Source organism: Stylophora pistillata, chromosome 2 (assembly GCF_964205215.1).
Source record: "Stylophora pistillata chromosome 2, jaStyPist1.2, whole genome shotgun sequence".
Classification (NCBI taxonomy): Eukaryota; Metazoa; Cnidaria; class Anthozoa; order Scleractinia; family Pocilloporidae; genus Stylophora; species Stylophora pistillata.
In genome coordinates, this window is record NC_142520.1 from 58,162,005 (window position 1) to 58,176,915 (window position 14,911).

The 14,911-nt window shown below is 37.7% G+C and overlaps 2 protein-coding genes and 1 pseudogene across 4 annotated transcripts in view; 2 read left to right on the plus strand and 1 right to left on the minus strand.

The window, feature by feature from the left end:
• LOC148740617 (uncharacterized) overlaps positions 1 to 14,911 on the plus strand; it is a 1,045,961-nt pseudogene that overhangs the window by 570,586 nt on the left and 460,464 nt on the right.
• The window catches only part of LOC111327744 (kynureninase), a 59,396-nt gene that overhangs the window by 33,899 nt on the left and 10,586 nt on the right, over positions 1 to 14,911 (minus strand). The window contains exons 11-14 of one of the 2 annotated variants that reach the window (XM_088748870.1): positions 14,773 to 14,858; positions 14,374 to 14,428; positions 13,756 to 13,982; positions 12,826 to 13,662 (exon numbers count right to left, since the gene is read on the minus strand). The exons of the other annotated variant lie outside the window; for it this stretch is intronic. Coding sequence (XP_088604996.1) covers positions 13,531 to 13,662; positions 13,756 to 13,982; positions 14,374 to 14,428; positions 14,773 to 14,858 — 500 coding nt within the window. The 3' untranslated portion in view covers positions 12,826 to 13,530. Of the gene's footprint in view, positions 1 to 12,825; positions 13,663 to 13,755; positions 13,983 to 14,373; positions 14,429 to 14,772; positions 14,859 to 14,911 lie in introns of those variants that run through there. 2 annotated transcript variants of the gene reach the window in all.
• LOC148740645 (adhesion G protein-coupled receptor G2-like) lies at positions 3,756 to 13,312 on the plus strand. 2 transcript variants are annotated; one of them, XM_088748864.1, is made up of 19 exons: positions 3,756 to 3,909; positions 5,221 to 5,410; positions 5,971 to 6,179; positions 6,569 to 6,981; positions 7,327 to 7,386; positions 7,462 to 7,633; positions 7,786 to 7,914; positions 8,016 to 8,088; positions 8,233 to 8,344; positions 8,543 to 8,595; positions 8,782 to 8,908; positions 9,034 to 9,137; positions 9,423 to 9,525; positions 9,718 to 9,868; positions 10,042 to 10,126; positions 10,811 to 10,877; positions 10,970 to 11,052; positions 11,568 to 11,694; positions 11,973 to 13,312. In XM_088748864.1, the coding sequence occupies exons 1-19, from the start codon at positions 3,840 to 3,842 to the stop codon at positions 12,237 to 12,239; spliced, it is 2,595 nt and encodes an 864-aa protein (XP_088604990.1). In that variant the 5' UTR covers positions 3,756 to 3,839; the 3' UTR covers positions 12,240 to 13,312. The 2 variants fall into 2 exon arrangements, with proteins under 2 accessions (XP_088604990.1, XP_088604992.1); XM_088748866.1 differs by having other exon boundaries at positions 8,236 to 8,344.

Here is a 14,911-nt window from a genome sequence, read left to right on the forward strand (position 1 = left end):
AATTCACCCTGGATAGAAACTGCACAAAGATAGACCACATCACCGGGCACTACGTGCCCTACTCTTTTCTAGGAGTGTGTGGGTTCTTCAACGTCCCACAAATTTAAATCACATATAAGGGCTTGTGAGACGGGACCTCCATTTATCGTCCCTATCCGAGAAGACTAGAAAGTCTAACCGGTTGCAGAAATTATTACAAAGGCAGCACTTTCTACTCAGTTATTTAAAGACCGTGAGTGTTGGTCCGGCCGGATTTGAACTCTCGAACTCCCGCACAATAGTCCGGCGCTATACCAATTGAGCTAACCGGGAGGTGTTAGGTATCTGCTTTAATATTAATATTATCAGATACAATGAAATATATGAAGTTCATATATTTGCGGTATTAGATACGTATGATGCACGATCCTCGCAGTAGATAGCGCTATTTAAGTAATAGCGAAAATCAGACCTGAAAAAAATCAGGCCTGCACGGGATTCGAACCACTGACCTCTGCGATACTAGTGCAGCGCTCTACCAATTGAGCTAACAAGCCAATTGGGAGCAGGCCGTTAAGTTGATTCGTAATAAACCCGTTAATTGTATCTGATTTATCACTTTCCCGGGTTTATTACGAATCAACTTAACGGCCTGCTCCCAATTGGCTTGTTAGCTCAATTGGTAGAGCGCTGCACTAGTATCGCAGAGGTCAGTGGTTCGAATCCCGTACAGGCCTGATTTTTTTCAGGTCTGATTTTCGCTATTACTTAAATAGCGCTATCTACTGCGAGGATCGTGCATCATACGTATATTAATATTATATTGCGAACAACAAAGAGAAAATTAAGTCCCCTTAATTTTCTCCTCGTGCAACGCTTTACATTTATTTTTAAAGAATAAGTAAAAGTACTGTAAGTTCGAGAGCTACAAATTGGCGCTATGTAATTTCATCCAATGAAAACGATTGTGAGTGGCTCTTTAATGTTAATCTTATCTTCGCTCTTAGTTGGATTCACATGTTTACTCTACATCACACTAACGTCAGGTGACTTCTTTGCATTACAATATCTCTTCAATCTGCAGCTGTTTATCAAGTTAATAAAGCACACAACTTATTTTAACAAAGAATATTCCTTGCTAAGGAAATCTCCTTTGTTATTCAATCTGATTCAGGTTTTGAAAATTGAATAAAACCTCTCGGTATTGGCAAGAAATTCGAGATGTGCAATGAAACAGCAGACCTCGATCAAACGGACTCAACGAACTAGTGAAACGTATATGTGCACGATCCTTCGCAGTAAAGCACTATTTGAGCAATAGTGAAAATCAGACCTGAAAAAAATTTCAGGCCTGTACGGGATTCGAACCACTGACCTCTGCGATACTAGTGCAGCGCTCTACCAATTGAGCTAACAAGCCAACTGGGAGCAGGCCATCAAATTAATTCGAGATAAACCCGTAGATGATAAATCAAACAACAAAAACATATGAAACATATGTATGAACTGCGGTTATGAAACGTATATGTGCACGATCCTTCGCAGTGAAGCACTATTTGAGCAATAGTGAAAATCAGACCTGAAAAAAATTTCAGGCCTGTACGGGATTCGAACCACTGACCTCTGCGATACTAGTGCAGCGCTCTACCAATTGAGCTAACAAGCCAACTGGGAGCAGGCCATCAAATTAATTCGAGATAAACCCGTAGATGATAAATCAAACAACAACAAACATATGAAACATATGTATGAACTGCGGTTATGAAACGTATATGTGCACGATCCTTCGCAGTGAAGCACTATTTGAGCAATAGTGAAAATCAGACCTGAAAAAAATTTCAGGCCTGTACGGGATTCGAACCACTGACCTCTGCGATACTAGTGCAGCGCTCTACCAATTGAGCTAACAAGCCAACTGGGAGCAGGCCATCAAATTAATTCGAGATAAACCCGTAGATGATAAATCAAACAACAACAAACATATGAAACATATGTATGAACTGCGGTTATGAAACGTATATGTGCACGATCCTTCGCAGTGAAGCACTATTTGAGCAATAGTGAAAATCAGACCTGAAAAAAATTTCAGGCCTGTACTATTGCTCAAATAGTGCTTTACTGCGAAGGATCGTGCACATATACGTTTCATAACCGCAGTTCACACATATGTTTCATATGTTTGTTGTTGTTTGATTTATCATCTACGGGTTTATGTCGAATTAATTTGATGGCCTGCTCCCAGTTGGCTTGTTAGCTCAATTGGTAGAGCACTGCACTAGTATCGCAGAGGTCACTGGTTCGAATCCCGTACAGGCCTGAAATTTTTTTCAGGTCTGATTTTCACTATTGCTCAAATAGTGCTTTACTGCGAAGGATCGTGCACATATACGTTTCATAACCGCAGTTCATACATATGTTTCATATGTTTGTTGTTGTTTGAACTAGTGAAAGTTGCTCGGTAAAATTAATCTCCGAGCCCTCGAAATGTCCACCTTTTAAACTCTAAAAAGAATTGAGAGCACGTTATTTTTTCGCTGACTCATGGCGTTGATAGCGCACTAAATTAAAGGTTGCAACTCTAACAGAACCAAAGACTCTAGCAGAACCAAAATTTTAATGTGCCTTGCGTCTGAACTTCCGCACAAATGTGAAAATCGAAAAAGGCAATGAAAAACTAATCAGTTTAAAAGAGAGGTGATGATGTAGTCTACTATTAGGACATTTGTAGCTTGCCAATTATTCAAATGAGTTGTTAATTCGTTACTTTTAGGCATCTGCATTTGAAAGTTAAGCCGATCATGCAACGCACGTATTTTTTCGCATGAAGAGAACACATATGCTCGAAAAGCTACAGGGTGTTAATGTACCAAACTTACAACGAAACTAATGTTAAGTTTCCAAAAGGACCAGTGCGTTAAGCTACCTGTTGAAGACGATTTGAAACTTTTTTTTTTTAATCTTATTGAGAGAAAAATTATGTTTTGGCGTTTTCTTCGTTGTTATTAACTTTCGCACATATGCACAGTGTTAATAACATGAGATTCTATCCTTTGATCTTCAATTGAGCTGGAAGGAAGAGTATTTGGGATTTGTTTTTCTAAACGAATTTCTCAATTTTTCAGACTTTCTTTTATCTTAACTTCAGTAAAATTTCTATGGTTGTAGCGAGTGATATTTAATATTAAACTGGAATATTTGCTTGGAATCAAGACTCGATCGTTTCAATTATCAGCAGATACAAGTTTGCTTAGAAGCTGCAATATCATAATTTTTGACCATGGAAGAACTTTCGTTGTGAAGAATCCAAAATTAATTGACCACATCAATTTTTTTTAGAGAGAATTTATTTCATTTGCGCATTTGCGTCGGCATCGAGTTGATTTTTCTTCCCGCCTGACGTAGTTGTTGTTGTGGTTTTTTTTAATATGCATTAACAAAATAATTTCCCTTTGTTCCGGATTAATTTTGTTCCTTTCCGAACGAATGCCATAAATTACTGAGGCAGGTGAAAACTCGTATTCCTGAATTTACTCGTTCATTAGGGAAGAAAAAGAAAATCATATGAAATATTTTCCAAGCAATTTTGTGTGTCACTCAATAGTCAATAAATGCACAGGTGAACAACCTTCCAGTCATCCTTGACACAATTGCATCTATTAACAAACAAAAGATTACAAAACCTCATAATCATAGGAAGTCAGCAAAAGCAGGATAGAAATATATTTACATAATTAGTAAAATACGTCTCTCCTTATAAACACGGGGCACGGAAGATACGAGATCAGGAAAAAAAGTTTTCAAAGGAACATTAAGCTATCTTGGGCAAAGTTAGCTACAACGACGGCGTCTTGGTTTAGAAAATGAATAATTTTTTCCATATCAACCTGTTTAACTTCCATATTCTGCTTGAAATTTTCGTGTTCCTGGGTGGTAAGTAACAACGTCTGTTGTTTTCATGATCATGAGTGAAAACCTTTGTTCTGCACAGTTTGTAACTTGTAATGTCTTAGATTGCACCTTTTTTTTTTTCAATAAACTGACACAAACAAGGCTCTTATTAGTGTCCCTGGCGGTATTAACACTGTAGATTAAACATACATAGGAGAGTTAATTTTCTCTTTTTGTTTCAAAGCTCTTTTAAGATCAATATATATTTTTATATCTTATTGATATTGATTCTTGTAATTTTCAGTGTAGCTTCAGACATGAAAGAAAGGGTCTGTCTTTTGCCTCATTGTTTGTATCAAAGCCATTTTATTCCTCGGTGCGCTAGTGTGTATTGAAGTCACATTCACGTCGTTATTTTCCATCGCAAGTTGTAACTTACTCTGCTGAAATTTATATCACGAGTGTTAATATGTTTAAGATTCAATTGAGTACTGGCGTAAAAAGTATCAATTTCTGGCTAAGCCCTTTTCACCCATAAACTCATCGTATGAAAGCTGCCGCGATGATGCTAGTCAGTGAAAACTTGCTCTGCTAAAGTTTTGAGAATGTTCGTAAACCCTGTAGCAACCTACAATAGTACATACACAAATTTGAAATTGGTTTATCCAGAAAGAAAATTTTCGATTGGTTGAGTCTGAATAAGTTGGAGTCTTGGGAAATGAACGTTCACTAAATATTCACAAAGGTTTCAAAATTGTCACACGTGGCTAGTAAATAAGCGTTCAACTTCTTCGTACCGCCGATAAAAAAATCTAATGAATTCGAATATGAGTTTGCACTGAGGGTGTTGATTATAACTGGAGTATTTGCACAATTTTTCATGAAATATTCAACGCAACAGCAGGGCAGAAGTAGACGCACCCTTCTTGTTTTTGCTTGTAAATTATCTTGAAAAATAACGAATCAAATGTTCGCCATCAAGAAAATGTGATTCAAAGGAAATGTAAATATTAAAATTTTAAAGTTACAAGAACAAATATAAGTTCCACCAACGTGCAGCTGGCTATTAAGATTTTCCTTACTTTGAGTGTACAAGCGATGTTATGTTACCAGGTTACGACCAGTTGGAAATGTATGTTGCTTTCCGTTCTGCTCAAATGCGAAGTTTTTATTGCAGTTTTCAGTATGCAAACGCATCTTTTAGATTGGGAATTTTTCAACCTTGATGTTGAAGATGGCTGTAGCAGATGAAATCCTTGGGGTTCATTACGCGCCAGCTGAATGACTTTGAAAAATCAATTGATTTAAAGGTTGGTATGTGATTTCTTGAATTATCTTTTATCTTGTCATTAGATATTTACCAGTCAAGTTCCTCACTCACATATCGCCATAGTTCAAACCCATGTAAAGGAGAAGATTTAGGAGAGAAAGGGGGTTGCAAGTGCGACGGAAATGAACGACTTGGAAGAATAATAGATTCGGCTAGTCTTCAAGAAGTCAAGAATGTTATTTCTGATGATAAACCTTACTGGATAGGATTAAGGTAAGGTAGAAAATTGAAATGAAAAATTTACAGTTGTTTTGAATCTAACATTAAGAGGAGAACAAAATGAATGAGGAAAGCTCGTAAATGAAGACTAATGAGATCCCCTGTAGCTGAATAACGCCACATACACCGGGAAAAATGGCGAGTCCATTTCATATTCATTCGAACCTGTAATGTCATAAACACTAGTAGGCATAAATGCGCAGGAGCGGTTGCTATTTAAGATAAGGGATGTTTGAGGCATTCCAGGGAATGGAAGGGAATTGCCATCAATTGAGAGAATTCGCTGGTTATCAGGCAACTTCACTGAAAAATACTCAATAAAGGCAAGCTCCTTTATCTGGTCTTTGGGATGCAATAGAGAATCTTCTCCAACTGGTCAATTATAATGGGTACCTGGCTAAGTTACCTGGTTTAGTCAAAGATATAAGTTTTACTCTGGCCTCTATGCTTAAAGATCTGTTACTTCATTGTTAGATGAAACCTAATATCCTTATTCCTTGCCTTTGTCAGCAAAATGTATTTACGTAATTAAGGCGAGTACTTTTACCTCGTAGCTATGAAAAAGGGAAAGGTTTCTGTTGGATAACAGAGAAGTACGATCAATGTGACGAACGTCCTGCGGACCAGATATCGTTAACCAATATCATCCAAGGAAAAAAAGAAGACTGGAAACCAGGGTGGTACTGCTTTTTAGTCCGTAAAAGTGCCGATAAGATGAAGGCGAAAAAATGCCATGATAATGAGCGCTTCCTCTGCGAGACGGGTAACAACTCAATTATCTATTTCAGTTGTAGAGTGACACAATGCGAGATGAAAAATTGAAAATGACAAACAGACAACTAGTCCGGTAAAGTTATCGATAAGAAAGGTCGATTAATGAACGTTTGAATTCCCTTAAGCAGCAAATGGGAAAATAATATGATAGTTCTACTGGTCAGATCTCATAATTAGCTCTTAAACTTTGATAAAATCTGTAATAGGTAATACTTGAATTCACGAAGTTACTTACCGACAAGTTTATCACGCATTATGTGCGTGCATCGCCATCAGTATGAAGCGCACCTAATTAATTTTGTCAGCAACTGATCATTGAAAAAAAATCTCTGAGTAACAAAGCTGCTTATAGTTTTTTTTTTTTTTTAAATGTTATAGAAAATCAGTCGTCCAAGTTGTCACCAAAGCACACTTCGTCTGTTAAGTCTAAGCAACCCGAAACCTTGGTAAGCAAAGAGACCGCAACGGAGCCAACTTCCAGTACAAGGTCTTTCTTGGCTAAGGGCAGCTCACCAAAATTAACCACACCAAGAATGTCCACAGAAATGTCACCTATCTTTGATTTTCCAAAAGCGACAACAGTTACACCAGTAGGGATCACCTCGTTGAAATTAACAACTACCCCAGTTTATTCAGGTTTAACAAGTAATATACAGACAGCGGAGCCTATGAGTATGGTTTTTGGCACCATAAGAGAAGCTTTAACCTCGGCTGCCGCTCCATCTTCACAAACAGAAGCTCTCATGGATAGTACTGTCCTTTCGGGGGGTAAACTGTCATCCAAGGATGAGGTATTTACGTACTTTTACATTGACTCGGTCTATTTTCTTTGGTGATGGAAAATCATCTAGCTGCTACTATGCGGACCCCAGTAGCTTTTAACCAAGGAAATATGCCTAGGTGGCTTCTCATAAAATCAGTATTCATTGCATATTGCATTGCACTCATATTACTCAGAGTTGAGGAGAGCCACCGAAGAGGATAAGGAGTAGGTCTTTCCTTCAACCATAGGCAATGTAAAACGAACTCTATTCTTTTTACCAAGCAGTGTTCATAACTGCGATTATTACTCAGTAATCACCATGCAGTTCAAATATAAATTACTCATGTATTCACAGTCTGTCCTTTTGTTATAGTTACGGAGGTTCTACTCAGTCATACAGTCTCTCAACGCCAGCGACCAAACCTCTCTTCAGGTAATACTAAATAGTGACGGTAGATTTCAGAATGTCTTAGAAGCTGAATGTTTATGGTTGGTTTTTAAATTTCAGATTGCAAGAAATGCGATAATCAGCTTAATAAGATCTCTAAAAGAGGACGCAACTGATAATAACGGCATCAATATACTGTCAGCCACCCATCAGCTGGAGACATTTGCCATCAGTTACGGCAGGATTCACTTTGAATCAAATGAGGAAAAAATTATCTCAGAAGAGCTCTTTGGTAAGGATCTGGACTTGCATTAAGATTTGTTACCCTTTAGGTTAAAAGAATATCTCGCAGACGAATGCAGCTACAAGGTTCAACCAAGCTGTATATCCACGGCGTTACTTCTGTCGCATTGTGTTAAATTATCATTTCTCATGTTTTTCCAGCAATGAAGATTCATAAAGTGCCGGCGAACAACGAAAACTCCATCGTTTTCTCTGCAGCGGATACGAGTTTCTCTGGAAAGGAGGGTAAAGCAAAAATTTCGCTTCCTTCGGGATTGTTCAAAGGACAAGGTACAATCATCAGACAGTGAAGAATCGGTGACCAGTTTAAAGAGGCGTTTGTTTTCTCAAATTCCGGTACATTACTTATTACTCATTTTTTCTTTCGACAGATTCCGTTGTTGTGAGCACTCTTTACGATGGTATCAAACGGTGGATCCCTGCGTCAGAAATTGAATCGGACGGGTACGTAGGTTTATAGTGCCCTAACACTATAAGTTGTCCACTTATTTATGTCCATTCTGTGACTAGTTACATTGCCTTTGGTCTTATTTGCCATTTCACTGGTGAAACGTGCAATTATTCATTTCATCATTCGCAAATTTTCAGAAGACCTTTAACAAACCTTACGCTCAGAAGTCGGGTGATTGCCAGTGCAGTATATCCCGAGCCATCTGGTATTCTTGTGGAAAACGTGACGATCTCTTTCAGTTATGATGAGGTATTTTTTACTGTCTAAACAGGGAAGTGTTGCTATACAGAAAGACATGATGTTTCAGTATCGTCTCCTTGTTCAACAAACCCATGTAAGAAGTAAACACTGTAAGCACTTTAGGTTTGAATTCTCTTTCTTGTAGAAAGTATGAAATAAGAAATAAGATTTTTCACATCTAATGTTTGAATTTCACCATCTCGTTAGGAAACACAAAATGCTGATGTTCCTCACTGTGTTTTCTGGGATTTTAATCGCAAGTAAGTTTGGTGTAGGTGATTTTTGCGCAAGTGCATAGTCTTGAAAAATGTTGGTATCTGCGTTCATCGCATTCTTCAAATGTGGGTCTAGAGCATCGGTTTTATTCTCTTCTTGTAAAGATCAAAAAAGAAAAAAAATACCATGATAAGGTTTTTTTCCTGATTAAATTGGTTTTTATACTTTAGATCTGAGGTGAATGGTTCCTGGTCTAGTACAGGTTGTTCACTGGTTCAATCTGACGACAACCAGGTCACGTGCAGCTGTAATCATCTCACAAACTTTGCCGTTCTTATGCAAGTTGGAGACACAACGGTTGGTAAAATCACGCTTTTCGCGTTTTCAAAATTAAAGCAAAAACATACAATGAAGTGTACTATGACGTACCATAGATGTTAAAGCAGTTCTGTAATCTTTCTTTCCCGATTTTTTGATGACAGATGTCGTCAGACCATAAAGTGGCATTGGACGTCATTACTTACGTTGGTTGTGGCCTGTCACTTATGGGAGAATTGCTGACTATCGTAGCCTACGTAGCCTTAATGTAAGTGTTGTACGAATCATTAAAATTGGATTCAGGTTTTTTGTTAGGATTTATTTTTGGTTGTGGGGTAAACTTGATTATTCATTTAGTTTTTCTTCCACGATACATAGGTACTGGCAATCTTTTGATAATTATGCTAAGTAATAAGACTTTAAAAATCCATCTTGTTTAATCTGGCTACAAAGTAATTTCATCGTATATTTCCATTATTTATGGTGTTTGCACTCAATGCGAACTGCGCAAGAAGTACTTGACCCTTAAAAGTATCTAAATCTCTTTACTCAGGGATCTAAAGCAGGAGCAAATTCAAATTCATTTCAATCTTGTGGTTGCTATAGCGATAGCACAATTGGTATTCCTCTGTGGAGTAGATTCCTCAGAATCAAAGGTGAGACAACGATCGCTTTAACTTCCTCATTCGTTTTTCCTGAAGGAGGGAAAGGTAGTCCTGAGAGACCACACCTAAACACAAGCATTAATGAATGAGCCAACTGCATGACACATTATGATATTATCATAAACTGTTCAGCTCCTAAGTGATGAACATGTGATCTAAATTTATGTTTAATCTTTACCTTAGGGAGTGTGCATCTTCGTAGCGGCGTTAATCCATTATTTTTATCTGGCTGGATTTATTTGGATGTTGATTGAAGGAGTTTACTTGTATCTAATGGTTGTTAAAGTTTTCAATACCGTTGTCAAGATGCGCTTTTTTTATGCTATATCCTGGGGTAAGTGTAGTTCATCTTGAATATCGTCTTGGTTTCTAACTGGCAAAAAAGGACCATTCTAGAGATTGTATTATTAGTTCATAGGGGGTAAAAAGCGCCCATTTGCAAATTCCTTTGCATATCAAGTCTTCCAAAAAAATTTCAAATAATTTTCATTTTTCTTATAATTTCAGGCTTTCCCCTGTTAATGGTGTTGTTATCACTACTGGTCGCTTACAATCTAGAGGGTGGTGTTAACAACTATGTGCATGGTGAATTGTAAGTACAAGCAATAAAATATAAACTTTCACTGAAAAAGACTATGCGCCCTTTTACAAGTTCACAAAAACACAAATCTTTACATTCATGGTCTTGCTTCACTGAACGTGTAGACATTCTGGAACATTTCAGGAATTCTTTTTCATATTGTTAACAATTCAGGACTGACTGCAGTGACGTGGAAAGGAGAACAAAAGCTTATTAATATTAATTATTAATTAATATTAATTATTAATATCGGTAAAACCCACAACTTTACTGCCAGGTTATGACCATCACTCCCTTCATCACGTTAAGGATAAATCTGTTAGCGAACTGTAAATCAGTTGAATAAAGGCTGATAGTTTCTAAAGAAACTGTTTGGGGCTGCGTCGGTGGGGGCGGTGGGGGTAACGAAATAACTTGAATATATCAACAAAGTTGAAATGGTCACGGTAAATTGGCCACCGTTACGATTACAAAAGCTGACGTTTCGAGCGTTAGCCCTTCGTCGGAGCGAATAGAGGAATTGTGGGTTGTGTGTGCTTTTAAAGGCAGAAAAAGGAGCTACGTGATTGGTGGGAACATGGCAACGAAAAAAACACGAATAAATTAGTGGAATATAAATCAGTTGGTTTTCTTTCAGATGTTTCCTTTGTTTTGGCTTATCAATATAATTGCTTGTATCCTTTCTTGCAAATATAGTTGTTGGGTATCCTTCAGCAATAATCTGATCTGGACATTTGCTGCACCAGTTCTTGTTGTTTGCATGGTACGTTTCAGCTTTTCAATCGATACAATTTAAGTGCTCGTATTTTGTAATCTATTCGATATGTTACTCATTGGATACTTCTCTTTACACAGATTAATTCCGGACTCCTAACTCGAGTTATCTATGAAATCATTCACATCCAAGGTGACAGAACGTCTGAGTTCGAGAAAATAAGGTAAATTCAGAACAAAAACACATCTCTACTGAAAAGAAAGCCATTTTCAGTTTTTAACCCGAGATTGACAGCCGCCCCTCAATTTTAATGTTGTGACCATTAACCAACTGAAGACACTTGCGATCACCTTGCTGCTTGCTAAATTAAGCTGTAAGCTGTAGTCTCGATTTCTGTCGAGATAGCACCACTTAGGTTTGAAATATCATTGAACAACTGCGCATTGTTTTTTGGAAACACCAGATAAAACTGGAACTGTAGTAACTTTGTATGGACGCCATAATTTATGGAAATTATCTTTACCTAAAACTCAAAAGAGGGTTTTAACGAAAGAATAGAGTTATCAGACAAAAGAGAATTAAACTGATTAAATAATGAACAACGAATCTTAAATATTAATCTTAAATGCTTTAAACATCGCATTTACACATCGCATTTACACATCGCATTTACCTCATTTCATTCCCTCGTTGTAGATAAAGCTAAACAATTTAAAATAAACTTATTTGTTGTTGCAGACAGGGTTCTAAAGCAGTAGTGGTACTGTTTCCTCTCCTGGGACTGACCTGGGTATTTGGTATTCTAAGCGTAACAGATGCTGGTCTGGTATTTCAGTATATCTTCACCACGCTCAACTCAGTACAGGTACTCGCACCTCTAACTCTTTTCCAGTCCCCAGAAAATAAAGGTATTTATAACATAATAAACATAGTACGCATTGTGTGATAGGTAAGTTCAGTTTCCAAGCGGATGTTTTATCAGGTTATAGGAATGCCACTGGCCACCGATACCAAAGATTACAAAGAAGATATCTGTCTAGGAGTTTGCCACAAGGTTACATGGAATACTAATTTCCAGCCACTAAGATTAAATTTCTTTCATATAAGATTTTGAATGCTCTTTTTCATGAAACTTTCTTTTAGGGTTTGTTTATCTTCCTTCTTCATGTTTTAAAGAATGGTGAGGTGCGGGCGGCTTTCTGTCGAAAAAGACAAAAGTGGATGGAGTCAAGGAACATTTCAACGTCTCGGGTTTCATCCCACAGCATGACCGTGCCAACTAAGAAGTCGAGTGAAGAAAAACCTGATGAAATGAAAAACATGGGGAGACAGTCGCCTTGTTCTGTGGTTGGGTACATTAATCGGACTTGTGTTGAGCAAGACAGAACACTGACCCCTGTTCAAATGTGACCGCTTTTAATCGGGTCTTGCTTTGCCACGCCGGATGATCTTACAAAGCCGTATCACCCCTCAAACATCCAGTAGCTCACTGTCCGCGCCGAGGGGAAATCCCATTAGTAGGTCTAGGGTAGCTACGACTGGTCTCAATATCCGGTCACCCTGTGCCTAAAAAAAAACCATCATACAGTCGAACCTCGATTATCCGGACCTCAATTATCCGGACTATTCGATTATCCGGACCGTTCTTCTCTGGTCCCAACTTTTGCATGAATATTAATTAGTTGTGATCTTGAAAACTCTGAGTCGCAAACAGCCCAATAATCCTTTCAAAAGACTGTTGAAACAGCGTATTATCCTGTGCGCTTTCCAAAATTCGCAAGTGCGACGAGACAGAAATATTCCGATGCGTTATCTGTAAATACATACAGGCTGTGTAGATATCACAATTAAAATGATGTTTTCTTTGTTGTATACCTTTTGTTTAGATTTCTATCTCATTCATATTCATATTTTCGATTATCCGAACTATCGATTATCCGGACTATTTACCGAGGTCCCGACGAGTCCGTATAATCGAGGTTTGACTGTATCCCTCTTCCAAAATGAAACGCAATCGTTTATTAAGTAAAAAACTCTTAAAATTCCTGACTATTAAACACTTTTCCATTTTTATACCCTTACAAATACCTTATAAATAACCACGTTCGAATGTGCGTGTAAATAAGTCCTAACATCATTGTTAGTATATTCATACAACCTTAAACACTGTAGCTACTCTTTTTAAAAAATCACGTTGTTCTTCGCGTGGTTGATTTCAAGTTCAAGTATGCAGTAACTACTAGCAAAATTAAGAGACTAGGTATATAAATTTAAGAAAACGCAAGTATGCCGTACTTAGTCGCAAAATTAAGTGAATAAATAAATTAATAAAAAAAATACGTAGAGAGATTCCCGTCTAACCTCATACAATTATAAGACAACGCCACAGTTTTCTTTTATTCAATTGCTGTGTGCATAATGAGGTTAAAACGGAAATCTTGCCAATACAAACATAAACAATAAATATCATAAATTATATTGTACCATGTGTGCTATGCGATTCAGTGACAAGTTTCATTAACAACACCGAGCGTGCACCGGCGCTTTGTGAGTGCGAACGTCGGTGAGAGTATACGCCTGTCTCGTGCACACCCGCTGCCCAGTTATAAAGAGCAAATGCTGTAACATCTACACCCAGGGCACCAAAATAAGTGCTTCATAGTTTATAAAACTATCCCATAGTGTGACGACAAGTTAACCACTATTCGGATTCAAAGGAATCCAGCATACGAAAACCTTCCTTTAATGACGTCGCAAACCGATGAACGTCCGTGAAGCTGTTGTACAGCGGCGTTGGAGCAATCCTCATGACGTCAGGTTCCCGTGTATCCGCCTGAAATAAATTCAAACCAGGATAATACTATACAACAATATGACAGTGGACACGAAATGATTTCATTCATTTCTACACCATTTCAGTTCTTACCACAACTCCTCGTTTTTGAAGCTCTTTATGTACGGATTTTATTGGCTCAGAGAATTTGACTGACAGCTGACATCCACGTTCAGCGGGATTGACTGGCGTAATGATTGACATATGTACGTTTTTCTTGTCTCCTGTAAAACCGTTTTCCATTTTTTGCTGTTTTGTGGGTGTTTCTTCATCGTCTTGTGGCACTCCGAAATGGTGTAGGAGAAGAAGCTCAAGATAAGCTAAAGATAAACATTTTCAAGTTTAGTAAAAACTCTTGCGTATCCAAAGTATAAAAGGGGAAAGTTCTAAAGAAACTGCGGTGCTGCATTGCTGGGGTGACCTTGTATAACAAGACAGTTTGGTTTGATCAACTGATTTGAATGTGGAGCTAACGCTCGAAACGTCAGCTTAAAAACTTTACGGCGGCTACTTTACATTATAAGCTCATTTGAAAAAGCCAAACGAGAGAAACCAGAGAATTACAAGAATTTGCTTTTCAAACCAGAGTTTACAGCCAACTCTTTCTCCTTTTGGTATATCGGAGCATGAGCAGAGACGGGGAAATGAAAATCTAACAGTTACTTATTGTGAGCGCAAATTAAACTGCCTTTTAAATATTTGATTCTTTACCTGTCAATAAATCTGACTTTGCTCTAAGTTTCTTCATGGTTGTTTTAGCAAAAATCTGGTTGAAAAGGGAAAAAAAAGAAACACATGCTTATTAGACAAGTTTACCTCTCTTTTTTTGTGCAATACAAGACAACTAATGTACTGGTAGCTTTCCTACACACAACAAATTGACAGTTACAGTCAGGTTGCTAATGAGACAAGAGTTTGTCTCATCATGTACAAGTTTACTTGTCTTTTTTGCATGGTGAACCGCAGTATTGTGTCTCAGCTTAATAAATAGACAAACAGGTTCAGTTCTCTTGGACCAAAAGAAATACACAACAAGCCGTACAAATAACCAAAATTAACTTTATAAATGAACAACATTAAGTCTGGGGGTTTACCAAAACAAGCGCTTACATTCAAACTTCCTAATAATGATACTGTTTGTAGTAGAGGTGGATTAGATAACTGATAAGCAGCAGCTCCAGGAAGTGGCTTGAATTCTGCATCAAAAGTAAAGTGGTTTAATAGCGAGAAAACAACATTGGCAGCTTCT

Excerpts from the sequence above, each read along its gene's own strand:
- LOC148740645 (XM_088748864.1), top strand. The coding sequence starts at position 3,840 with ATGAATAATTTTTTCCATATCAACCTGTTTAACTTCCATATTCTGCTT. Across the intron at positions 7,634-7,785 it reads TATCTCAGAAGAGCTCTTTG|CAATGAAGATTCATAAAGTG; the intron begins GTAAGGATCTGG and ends ATGTTTTTCCAG. Across the intron at positions 7,915-8,015 it reads GGGATTGTTCAAAGGACAAG|ATTCCGTTGTTGTGAGCACT; the intron begins GTACAATCATCA and ends TTCTTTCGACAG.